The 13750-nt window shown below is 35.9% G+C and overlaps 1 protein-coding gene across 4 annotated transcripts in view; it reads left to right on the top strand.

The window, feature by feature from the left end:
- Positions 1-13750, top strand: part of AGFG1 (ArfGAP with FG repeats 1) — a 72061-nt gene that overhangs the window by 17439 nt on the left and 40872 nt on the right. For all 4 annotated transcript variants that reach the window (XM_065880363.1, XM_065880362.1, XM_065880364.1 and 1 more), the window contains exon 2: positions 1412-1505. In XM_065880363.1, the coding sequence (XP_065736435.1) occupies positions 1412-1505 (94 nt within the window). The remainder of the gene's footprint in view (positions 1-1411; positions 1506-13750) is intronic.

Consider the following 13750-nt stretch of genomic DNA (forward strand, 5'->3'; position numbering starts at 1 on the left):
CTGAGAGAGTGCATTTAAAGAAGCTCTGTAATAGGTCTTCTTGTTAAGTGGGAAAATGTCCTGTCATATTTTGGTTATGAGTATGTTATGGTTTTGTTTGTTTCATAAGTGAGAAAATTTGTTCACTTATTTAAGTAATATGAATACCTTCTTTATGCAAAAATGGACATTGTGGTATGGTAGGACGTTGAGATGTATGAGAGAGTAAGCTATACAGTACAGTGCTTTCATGAGATTACATCTGTATGTAACTTTAGGAGTCAGGGGTTCCCTCATTTGATGATTTGAGAAGTACAGGGATATAATTCATTGCTCCAAACTTCCTTATTCAAACATACACCCTTGTAGCAGTGTTTGACATTTCCTTGTTAGAAAGTTATTCCTTTGCTTATTTTATTGAAAGGATACTATAAGGGAGATGGAAGGGTAGAGGGTTGGCTGGAACAAGGGTAGAGGCAGTATTAGGGAATAAGGAGAGACAAAGTTGCTAACTGTGAGGGAGGGAGCAGAGGAATCTGAGAGAACAATAATAAGTTAATTCCTTTTCAAATTGTTTTGGAACAAGATAGGACTTGTTAGGATAAATATCATAAATGAATAAGCTGTGAATATGATGAATTTAGTCTTATTCTCATAATACAGATGAATTGGAAAACAAAATGTCCTGCTTTAAAGGAATAATAATGATTTGCTAAATTTTCACTTTTGGAAATTTAGATGATATCGTTAAAGCCTTAATTTGTGATTGCTAGTTGTAAAGGTACTTGAAAGTAATTCATATGGTAGTTGTTTCTTCGTAGTTAAGTTTGGAAGTTTTACTAGGATGAAATTGCTGTGTTCAGTTTCTCCTCCTGTGCAATCTTCATAACTGTATTTTATAACTTACCAAGAGCTGGAAGGAAAGGAATTTATTAGTGTAGAACTTAAAGCAAAACAACAAAACCTAACTTAACGTTTCTCCACTTCGAAATGTGAAACAGATAACGTCCAAACCTGACATATCATTGTCACTTTCTTAGGAAATATGAAAATATTTAAATAATAACTTTGAATTCTTTACCATTGAGCCCCTCATATATGTATTATTCTCCTTCCATCAGACATACACTAAAGCAATATTTGTGTTTCCAAGAAGCTCATGTGTTACAGGTACTGTTTGCTTCTAACTAGGTGGTTACTTGAATTTATCTTTAAATATATTATTTAGTGTGGGTCTGACTAAATTTACATTGACATAACTATTGTGGGGATTAATAGTTTAAGATAACTTTTAAATATTTGTAGTTTATGGAATGAAAACACTGTTCCAAGTTTAAATGTGCTAATTAAAAATGTTTTGAATTATCTGATACATAATTTTAAAAATACTGTAGTTTGTAATAGTAAATCTGTAAAATATTTTATCTTTCAGGCGAGGGTTAAATCCACCACACAGGGTGAAATCCATCTCCATGACAACATTCACACAACAGGAAATTGAATTCCTTCAAAAACATGGAAATGAAGTAAGTATTTTTTACAATTTTCAACTTTTTTGTTGGTAGTCATTTTAATAAGATTTAATAAGTTGCTTAGAATGGTGAATTTTCACTGTCTAAAAAGTTATTTTTGTATTCTATATTCAGATGTTGTAGAAAGTACTTATTTAATACTGTGTTTAGAATTAATGTCTACTACATAAATATTTTACCTTAAACCTGAGATGAAACCTGTGTGTAAACTTTGTCAGTATTGAATATAAAAGGCATTTTTGGAGGACATCTAGTATTGGAGTAACTGTTAGTTTTTGCTTTAAAAGACAAAATAAGAGAGGGAGAAAGGGAATTAACATTATGGTATTGTAGTAAACTTTTGTTAGGCTGTTGTGTGATCAGCTTTCACTTGAGGACCCCTCTTTGCTTTTTACGTTTTTAACTTTAGATGTATGTGATGTTTAATATTGAGAAGTGCTCAGTAGGGAGGAGGTTAGTAGTTCTGAGGGGGCAGCCTAGCGTCATGAGGAACTCAGTAAAGATTAGCAGGGGAGCCTTTTCTTTCTACTCTGCTTTAATGGGCTTTCAGGAATTCCATTCTGTTTGCTTTCTTAGTAAAAGTGGTGGTCTACTATTTAAAAAAAAAAACTAAAATTAACAGCAAAAGCAAGCATGTTTTATAATTTTGGGGCAAGGATGAGCCAGTCAACCCAATTGATCAGTAATAGCCATTATTATTTAATAGACACTTTAATCACTTCCTAGAAAGGAAATATTACTTTAGTTGTACTACAGTGGTTGCATGTTTTTTGGGGCTTTTATTTTTGCATGTTTTTGATATGACACAGAAAAGAATTTAAGTCTTAAGATTTTATTAATTTCAATCTTCTTTTTCACCCTCAGAAGATATATGCAAGCGTTTTGTACTCTGCCTCTTTTTTCCCTAACACTTTGATAGTAGCCTCTTAAACTTGCTTGTCTACTTGTGATTCATGTGTGTATATGGTTCTAAAGTAGTAAAGAAGTATAAATTTAAGATTATGAAATATTTTTAAATACATGATTTAGAGAATTGAGCACACACTTTGAAGTTTCCAGACTCTGCCGATAAAAAATTATCTTGAGTAATCAAGTTCCAGACTGATGTAGGTATATTACAGGAAAATCTAAAGCAAGATAAAGGGCAGAAGGTGTGTAATGACAGTTAGTGTAGAAATGTATTTTTGGATTAAAAGACAATTTGAACTATTTGTGTAAAGTTTGGGATTAGCCTAGCAGTGCATATTTTAAATTACTTCCTTAGAATTTTGGCCTTCTATACAAAATTTTGGACATCAGAATGGAGTCAGAAATGAAAAAATATTATCTGTTCTTAGATTAAAAATCAACTGACAGTAGATAAAGTCAGAGTAGTAGAACTGGAAAGATAACAAACAATGCATTGGAGAAGTAAGTAAAAAACATTCAAACCTGTCAGTAGATAAGATTAGGTGGAGACTGGTTCCAGAATACTACGATTGAAGGACCTTTTTTTCCTGAAATTGTGGTAAGTACACTTGATATGAGATGTACTCTCTTAAAAAATTTTTAAGTGTAAAATGTAGTATTGTTCACTATAGGCAAAGTGTTGTAAATGGATCTTTAGAACTTACTCATCTTGCATAACTGAACTTTATACCCATTGAATAGCAACCACCATTCTGTTTTCTGCTTCTGTGAGTTGGACTGTTTTAGATGCCTCATTTAAGTGGAGTCATGTAGTACTGCTCTTCTGTGACTGGCTTATTTCACTTGGCATAATGTTCTCAAGGTTCAGCCATGCTGTTGCATATGACAGGATTTCTGAAGGAAGTTATTAAGGCTGTAATATCAAAATAAATTTAGAATATATGAAAAGAAATTTTAGGTAACTCATTATATCAAATAGTAGAAACAAAATACAAACAATAGAGATGACTGGAATGGATTTATGAATGTTAAATCCTACAAAGAGTCATGCAAATTAATAAGACATTGAAAGCCCTCACCATGGCAGTCACTGTACTAGGTACTTGGATACAGTTATAGAAATGTCACATAGGCTTAGCTGACATAGAGCTCATGGTCTAGTTTGGGAGACAGGTATGTAACAAATAATTACAACAGTGTGTTAGATAATTAATGGTAAAGAATAAGAAGTTTCAGAAGTAATGTGGAAGGAGGGACTCAATCTGTTGGTGAAAAGGAGAGGATTGGGAAGATCTCACGGAGGGGGCTGAACATTTGCTGGCTTTTGAGGGTGACTAGGACTTAGGCTGGCAGGAAAAGATATTGCAGGCAGAGCAAACACAGTGCACAAAGAAAAAGAGAAATTTGCAATGGTTCTTACTGCTAGAAAGTGTACCAACCATTTAATTACTTGTTAAGGGAGGAAAGCATACTTTCTTGTGTCCCTAAGGACATCTTAGAACCAAAGTATTGGACTAGGTATATTTGATTCTTTACAATATTAGCAATATCTGTGTTCTTAAAATTTCAAGAGATGTATAGAAGGTGAAGATTGATATCATGAAATGCAGGATGATTGGTACAACTTAATAAAAAACTATAGACTTGAAGTACAAGTGCTTTATTATCAGTTTATCTTATTTAAACATTTAAATCTTAAGTATAACATGCATAGAGAAAAAATACAGATCTTTATTTTTCGTTTCAAATTATGTTGCCATATTTGCAGTGTGTGTTGTCTCTCAGTAGTCTGAAAAGGACCATACTCAATCATATAAATTTTGGATTAAAAAGAAGGTACTGTCATACATCTTGTGCATGAATGGGTTCATGCCTGAAGTTAAAAGATCAAAAAGTATATTAACTGCCAGAAGTCTTGGATCTTCTACCCCTATGAGGAAGTTTTAACGTTCTGAGGGGCATGTTTGGTTGTTAACGATTAGGGAATGTTGCTGGCTTAAGCAGACAAGCACCATGGTTGCTGGATGATTCACAAGGTGTTGAATAGAGTTAACCTATATTCCACATGCTTTGGATGTTCCTCCAGACCTTTATAAGTGGGAAAAAGCTTTTTACAGTCGGTCTGCATGTATAACTTAAATCTGTTTTATATGCTTTCATTAATAGTCGTGAACAACTTATTGCCAGAAGTCATGCTGCCAAGTCCAGAATCAAGTGTGGGAGGGGACTACCAAGTTACAGGGCAGAGGGCTTGGATACAGGAAGCCATTAATTGAGACCGTCGATGCAGTGACTTGACACATTTGTATATCTGGGAAAGATTTCACTTTTCATTGAGAACTTTACTAAGAATTGTTGACTGTTTTTGGCAAGTCACAAAACTGATGGCAGCACCACTCACGGCATTTGAGTCATTAATAAAGTACATCTGAATTGGTCTGAGTTGGTAGCTGTGGTAAGCAGATGATGTTATTAGTATTTATAAATATGTATCACGGACACCCTTGATGTTTATAACATATCATTAATATCTACAGATGTAGTTTACAAGTTACTTGACTATTACTTTAGAATTCTTAGACTCCTACAGTGTGTTCATTGGAGGAGATACGTACATTATCAGGATATAGAACATACTTGCCAGATGTTAGTAAAATATTTTATAACAAAGCACTTTGTGTTTATTGGTGTTGACATTTTTTTCCAAAAGTCAGATATTTCACAAAAAATTTCCACATATTTATCTTGTAATGCTTTCTTTTGTATCATGATGTTACTTAAAGAAAATCTTTAGTGGTTTGCTCCATATGTCCTCTTTTATGATGTTGTGGGTCAACCATGGTCCTCTAGTTGAAGGAATTTCACTATTGGGTTAACTTCTGATTATCAAACTTAATGGAAGGAAGGCTGGCTAACAGTGCTATAGATAATTCAGTAAAAGGAAAATGTAGAAGTAATTTTATTTTGAACCATACAGTTTTTCTTTTCTAGTAATAAATTAATCTTCCTAATTATGTTTCAGGACTGAGAGTAAAAGGGTTACTGCTGATGCTCCACAGGCATAAAATCTACATGTAGGAATAAAATCATGCATTCATTGACAGTATTTGATCATCTTTATGCTAGATTAAAAAAAATAACCCCCAACCCAGAAGCTAAAGCTTTAAAAAAATCCTTCTTAAACAGTAGACCCATAAGGTAAGGTGTGCTTTTTCCCTGGTTAACATTCATAATTGATTCATTCTTCATTCTTTTTTTTTAAAATTTATTTATTTTTTATTTTTAATTTTTGTCTGTGTTGGGTCTTCGTTTCTGTGCGAGGGCTTTCTCTAGTGCAGCGAGCAGGGGCCGCTCTTCATCACAGTGCGCGGGCCTCTCACTGTCGCGGCCTCTCTTGTTGCGGAGCACAGGCTCCAGATGCGCAGGCTCAGTAGTAGTGGCTCACGGGCCTAGTTGCTCCGCGGCATGTGGGATCTTCCCGGACCAGGGCTCGAATCCGTGTCCCCTGCATTGGCAGGCAGATTCTCAACCACTGCGCCACCAGGGAAGCCCCATACTTCATTCTTGAAGCAGAGATTTATTAATCATCTACCATGTGCCAGGGATTGTCTTTGGGTGCTAGGGATACTGTCTATGATTCGTGCCCTCAGGTAAAGTTTACAGTCTACTAGGGGAGAGAGACAGTAAAAATAATTTTTTTGAGTTCCATTTTGGTATAAGAGTGAGAAAGGGCTTCAGTTTAGAGTTGTAAATGCTTGGGATTATGCAGACAGTTTTTTTCAAGAAGTTATACTTATGGCTTAAATAGGCTTTATTTTATGAGACAGCTGTTTAGGCCTTTAGTGTAGTTAAATTGCATCTTTGGGAAGATTGGAGTTATTTTATAATCAGAAACAAGCATTGCCACAAAGAAAAATATTTTGATACCTAAAAAATTTAAAGTTCCAAATTCACATGCTGTGACAGTTTTGCTAGAATATTCAGGTATCATTTTGTGATATGTTACACTCAATCTATTATGCTGTTAAACAGGACACTAGTGGTTATTTCCTAAATCATCCTGTCTTATAAACTTGTAATAAGTGATGGTCATTCTCAATACAGAACAGTGGACTCTGTAAAGTAGAAGACCAATATCAGAAAGAGCCCATAGGCCATTATCATAGTAAAGACAATGAGCTTTTGAATTAATCCTGAATCAGGGCATGGAACTGTCAGGTAGTTTCAAAGTGTTGTATTCATTTCTTTTAAGTTTGATTAAAAACTAAACAATCTTAACCCAAACTGCAGCTCTCTAGGGAAATTAATAAAATTTGGGCTGGGCCTATTAAAAGAGTACTTGAAGTGCAGTGGTCTTGTGCAGAAAGGATTGGATTTGGACTTGGAAGGTTGGGAACGGTGGACAAGATGCCTCTGAGCCTCACTTTCTACAAGTGTAAAATAATAACAGTGTCTTAATATAGAAAGGCTAGAATAATTTGAACTCAAGCAACCTGTGAAAGTTCCCAGCATATTTCTTATTTTTTTATTTTTATTTTTTTTGCGGCACGCGGGCCTCTCACTGTTGTGGCCTCTCCCATTGCGGAGCACAGGCTCCGTATGCACAGGCTCAGCGGCCATGGCTCACGGGCCCAGCCGCTCTGCGGCATGTGGGTTCTTCCCCGACCGGGGCATGAACCTGTGTCCTCTGCATCGGCAGGCGGACTCTCAACCACTGTGCCACCAGGGAAGCCCTCCCAGCATATTTCTTATAGAATAATATAGATATTCAGATGTTTGTTGAATCAGAATCTAAGATGGTAGAAGGTATAGAAGGATTATCAATATTTTTTTTTGACTTTTTGTTCAGAGTGGTTTCATTAGGGGAATTTTTCAGTTTTCTTAGAATACAGTAGCATCATTTACATTAATTTTAGGTTATGTATTTAAACTCTTTGGAGCATTTTAATTATATGCTGAGCTTAAATAATATTAGTAAAATTTGGCAGTTATTTTAGTAACAGCATATTAAATATTATTGAGTGGCAGAGTTAAGTTACATACTCGTTAATCCAGGGTCTACAGTTACTTTGCTGTCTGTACAGAGGTTGGCAAAAGTGTTTCTGTAAATGGCCAGATGGTAAATATTGAAGGCCACCTACATACAGTCTCTGTTGTATATTCTTGTTAGAAAAAATCTTAAAAAAGTAACCCTTTAAATATGCATAAACCAAATGATCAGGGGCAGTACAAAAATAGGCCAGTGACCCAAATTTGATCTGCAGGTGGTTGATTATAGACTCCTGGTCTATGGAATTCCGAAGTTTTCAGCTCTCAATATAAATTCTTTTATAACCTTGCTTCTTTTCCTAGTTAATCTTTTTCTTGCTTCATTACCAATAGAAATGTTTGAACGCCAGTGGTTTCTGTATCCCACTTTTCTTGCCATTTTGCTCAAGCTGAATCATTTATCCCGAATCTGTTTTTCAAGACCTATCAAAGTTTTTACCCTTCCATCAAGCCTTTCAGGAGTATTTTAGCCCACAGGGACTGACACCCCCCTGCCCCCCATACTTTAAGCTTTTTTTTTTTAAATATAGCATTGACTCTAAGATTTTACACAATTTTTTTTTTATTGCTCTCATAGTTTCTTCTGTATTGGTCTTATTACCCTCAAAACATTATAGACATTTCCATGGCATAATCTTATATATTTCTTCATTATACCTAGAGCAGTGAGAATGTATCAATGTGTGTGTGTGTACATATATGTAAATGTGTTTATTTTAAATATTATTTGTTTTATTTTATTATTATTATATTTGTAAAAATTTCTGGGCTTTACTCCTCAGAGATTCTGACCCTGGGTGTGGGGTGGGGCAGAGGAGTGTCTGTCTGCATTTTCAGCCAGAAGCCCCATGTGATTCTATTGCTGATGGCTACAGACCACCTTTTGAGAGAACCAGTACAGTAACTAAAGGCTCCATCCAGTCTAGACTCAAAATAATCTGTGGTCTAGTTTCGGCACCACTAATTGATAAGCCTTGTTACCTTGGGGAAACTACTTTTCCCTGAGCTTCATTTTCCTTTGTACACTATGGGAAGTACCTATCCTGCCTATTTGATGAGGTTGATTTGAAGGTAGTACATGTGAAAACATTTTGAAAACTGATGTATTATGTAGATGTAAGATGTCAGTTTTAAGTGCAAATGTACTTTTTCATTGACTTCTAAGCTCAGGGGGAAAAAAGTATATAGGAAAATGGTGTGCTTTGAACTGAATTTAGTTTAGGGAGACTTTTGCAGAATTACAGTCAATATGATGGTATTAATCAGTATGAAAAGTTAATTCAATAATAATAGTACCATTTCAAAAAATTTTAACTAAAAATATGTAATTATTTGAGAGACTAGCTTCCTAGTGAGATATTTGAGGTTTAAAACCATCTAGCTAAAATATCGAAGCATGTTCTGTATTAAAGAGGCTATTTGTTTAACTTCTGCATATTTATGAAGAAACGCATATTTTAAAGTCTGGCCTCTATTTTGAAAGAAAGGCAAGGTGTTAAGTTTCTAAAAATTCTGCTGAATCAAATCAGTAATGACATAGTAATCTTTAAAATATTCAGAGTGCATTCTTTGATATTAGTTGTTGGCTTTCAGAGAAATATCTAATGATACTAATTAACAAAAAGAATGTTGGAAATGTTATCTTTGTTTTGTACATATTGTAGCTTGTTGATCTTTCTGAGTGATGACTGAAAACTCAGGAGTATTGTAGAAGGAGCTGGACGGTAGTTTGTAACTACTCTGAGCATTTATTTAACTTTTTATTGCATTTGTATCCCAGGTCATATTATTTATTTCCTTCTAACTCTCTGCTTCAGCCATTCTAGCTTCCTCTCATCTCTCAGCTTTTGGTTCGTTCTTTCTTGCCATTTAAGTATGTTATCTTTTTTTTTTTTTTAAAAATTAAATATAAAATTATTCATTCTTTTTGTTCTTTTTTAAACTTTTTGTTGTGGAGCTGCTCATATATCTACACAGTAGACAGAATAATGTACCAAACTCCTGTCCCTTTTTTATTATGTGAAGCAGATCTGAGACATACAATTTTCCTCTGTAAATTCAGGAACTAGATGTTATCTCTAAAAAAGGACTTTAAAAGAATATATAACTCCATATCGTTTTCATATCCATAGAAACTGATAGTAATCTAATTACATAGCCAGTGTTCAAGTTTCCTTTTATTTCATAAATTTCCTTTTTTCTCTTCCCTTAAGCATATGTTTGAATAGAGATGCAAGTAAGGCTCACATGTTATGAGTGGTTAATATGGGTTTTGAAACTCTGACAAAGGATTGGAGGCTAGATGGGTCAGACTTTGGCCTGCCTAGGCCTGGCTGGGACCAGGCAACTTCCTGGGGCCTGTACCACTTGGTCTGTGGAATAGAGTCAGGTTTGTGCCAGGACAGTGGGGGTCTCAGACCAGGTGGTTACTCTGGGGCTGGATACACTGTAACTGGGGGCCCTTCCAGCTCAAGTCCCTGGGAAATCATAGCAGTTGAGGTGAATTCCAAGCTTTGCACTCAAACTCACAGTACAAGTTCTCCTGGTACATATCTGAGTTGTAGTCTTTCACATGTGTCTTCCATTGCTCCAGTGTCACCTGCTACCAGGCTGCTGAAAATCAATGTTGGGTTCTTACTATAGAGCAGGAATGCTAGTTGGTTGCTAGGACCAACCAACAACCAACAACTGGCATTCATCTTGGCAACGGAAGATTCCATCTGGATGCAGGGTGCTTTATGAGCTGGTAAGAAGGAACTTAAGAAAAGCTCTGGGGCCATAGATTTTTGACGAATTGGTGACGACATCGAAGGTTTTTTGGTTCTTTTTCATGAAATTCAAGCTATCCTGCACAGGCAAGATCATCTTTGGGTAGTAGTAGCCATAGGCCATGCCCGGCAGGAACTTCTTAGAGATTTAGATGGTATCTTTTGTCAGTTTTCTCCTAGACAATGGGCTCCACCAGTTCCCCAGGGATGATCTCTTACTGGCCTGTGATGCTAGGATTTTTCCAAGGATGGGGTGGCTGTGAGCAGTCATCTTCTGGCACCAGAACCTGTCCTGCCTTGTGCCACCTAACTGCAGTATGGTGCCATAAGTCTTACTGAAGGTGAGCAAGGTCTCCTGGTAGTGTGAGCACTGTAGCTGCTCTGCTTGAGGGGGGCCTGGTTGGGTTATCTGCTAAGTTGTCTCTCATACCCCCCTCTCACGGATGGCCATAGCAAGATCTTGTCCCTGGCAGAGTCTGCTCAAAGCCACAACACGATGGCCATATTTGGCTGTCTTCTGCCCCCTCACCTCTCAACATTTTATTATGAGAAATACATAAAACTTTAAAAATTATGCAGGCACATTAAACACGGTGCTGTATTTGCACTAGCAAATATCAGTCTCCATTTGGTCATCCACCTTATATTTTTCTTGCATTTCAAAGTAATTTGCAAACATTAGTTCATATCACCCCTAAAATCTTATATATATCTTAATTAGAATGCGATATTTGTTAAGATTTTTTTGAGGTATAATTTATGCACAGTGAATGTAAAAGTCATAATTGTACCTTTGGAAGAGTTTTGATAAATGTATCCAGTTTGGTAACCCAAAGTCCTATAAAGATATAGAACATGACCATCATTCCCCCAGAGTTCCCCTAACATCTCTTCCTGTTCAGTCCCTCCCCTTTCCAGAGGCAACCACTGTTTTGATTTTTATTCATACTCGTATAAAGAAAATAATTAAGAATGCTTTTTTTGTTCTACAAATAAAAAATACTGGAAAGGGTATGGAGAAAAGGGACCCCTCCTACACTCTTGGTGGAAAGGTAAATTGGTGCAGCTGCTATGGAAAACAGTATGGAGGTTCCTCAAAAAGCTAAAAATAGAGTTGTCCTATGATCCAGCAATTCCTCTCCTCGACATATATCCAGACAAAACTATAATTCAGAAAGATAGATGCATCCCTATGTTCATAGAAGCACTATTCACAATAGCCAAGGCATGAAAACAACATGTGTTCATCAGCAGATGAATGAATAAAGATGTGATACATATACACAATGGAATACTACTCAGCCATAAAAAGGAATGAAATAATGCCATTTACAGCAAACATGGGGGACCTAGAGATTATTGTACTACGTGAAGTAAGTCAGAAGACTTATCATATGATATCAAGTATATGTAGAATCTAAAAAAATGTTACAAATGAATTTACTTACAAAGCAGAAACAGACTTAGAAAACAGGCTTATGGTTACCAAAGGGGAAAGGTGAGGGGGAAGGATAAATTAGGAGCTTGGGGTTAACATATACACACTGCAATATATAAAATAGATAATCAACAAGGACCTACTGATTGCCTTGTCTTTTGATTATGGATCACACTCTCTTGTGTATCTAGTGATTTTAGATTATATCTAGAGCATCAGCAAATGGTAAGTTGTAGAGCCTCTGGGTTCTGTCTTGTTTGTCCAGGAATTATTGGTTTTGTTTGTTTTGCTCACTTTTTACTTTAGCAAACTCTGCCTCTCCTGGTGGGAGCCAGCTGAAATCTCTGTTCAGTTCTTTTAGTCCTTAATTGAACTGCTTTGAATTGTCCCTGTACATTCCTCGATCAAGGGTGAGCCAGAGATTTGTGCAAAGTTGTTATGCAAGTTTTGCAGCTCTCCCTTCTTGGACATACCCTTCACTTTACAGGTGCTGTGGTTGTGCACTCTGTCTTTAACCTTTTAGATTTGTGGATTTCTCCTTGAGTTTTGGCAGCTCTGCTTGGCAGAGGTCTGCTTTCAAATGATGATCTTTAAAAAAAGAGTAGATACTTAGTGCTGTTTCTTTCTTACAGGTGTTGACTCTTCTCCAGAATCTGTTTACCTTGTGGTTGCTTTCTAGTGTCTTCTGATAATTCTTATAATGTGTGCTGAGTTTATAGTTGTTAATTTCTGGGAGCTGGGTTTTAATTTGAGCTACACTGACGTTACTGGAAGTGGAACCTGCTCTGCTTGTCTTTTAACTTTTTTTTTTATTCTATAAGTTTCCCCTTCAGTTGTTTACTCCTATTCTCTCTCCCGCTCCCTTTTTCCTTCTCTCAGCTCAGTCATTTTTCAGTAGTGTCCCACTATCACGATTTTGCTGATTCCATCCATGCAGTGTCAGTGTTCCTCTGTCATCTCAGTTCCCTATAAATTGATAGTCGGATCTAGTAGCTTCCTAAGATTCACATTTAATTGGGGGAAGAGGGAAGACTCAGTGTTTCATAGGTTAGATGGTGTGTTCTTTTGTGGAGAAACACATTTTCGTGTTTTTGTCTGTGTTGAGAGGGGGTGGCTGATACTCTATGCCTACGTCCATTAGTAGGGATTGTAAAATGGTGATAACTTAGTCTGGGAACCTGTAAGGGGATCCTTGGGACCTTTACAGGGGTTCTCTGAGGTCAAAATTTTTTTAATAATAATTCTACGACTTGATTTGCTGTATTTACTCCCAGTCTCATGATTATACAGTGGAGTTTTCCAGAAGCTACATAACATAACAATGCAGAAGCTGATCAGAAATCAGCTGTCTTCTATTTAAACAGGTATTAATGAAATTTGCAAAAATATAAAGCAGTGCCACTCTTCTCACTAATTTTTACTCTAGAAAATATAGCTATTTTTACAATTAAAAGTTAGTTACATTAACATACAATAGTTTTATTGCTGTTAAAAGTACATTAATATTGCCTAGGATGTGGGAGTAGGGGTAATGTAGAGCGACTGCTAATGGATATGGGATTTCTTTAGACGATAATAAAAATGTTCTAAAATTGAGCTGTGCTGGTGGCACAACTCTTGAATGTACTAAACACATTAAATTGTACACTTTAAACAGGTGAATTATATGTTATACAAATTATATCTCAATAAAGCTTCCAAGAAGTAAAAAGAAAGTACATTAAAACTGTTTCTCATAAATATCAGTAGAGTGCACATAAACAAAGCCATTTATGGTCCTCAACATTTAACTGTTTTCAAAATGAGTTAGTTCTGTAGCATCTCCCACAGTGACCAATCAGGGTGTGTGTGTGTGTGTGTGTGTGTGTGTGTGTGTGTGTGTGTGTGTGTGTGTGTGTGTATATATACAATAAATTGGTCATATATATATATCACTGTGAAATTGTTTGACTTATTTCAGTCAGTAGCAGTTATTCTTGTTGATGTTCAGTTGTCCCCTTTGGACAATGAGATAATCTGTTTTGGAAACCTACTATAACTTCTGCAAATCTCATTTTTACTTAGAAGAGCTTTCC

This window comes from Phocoena phocoena, chromosome 7 (genome assembly GCF_963924675.1).
Source record: "Phocoena phocoena chromosome 7, mPhoPho1.1, whole genome shotgun sequence".
Classification (NCBI taxonomy): domain Eukaryota; kingdom Metazoa; phylum Chordata; class Mammalia; order Artiodactyla; family Phocoenidae; genus Phocoena; species Phocoena phocoena.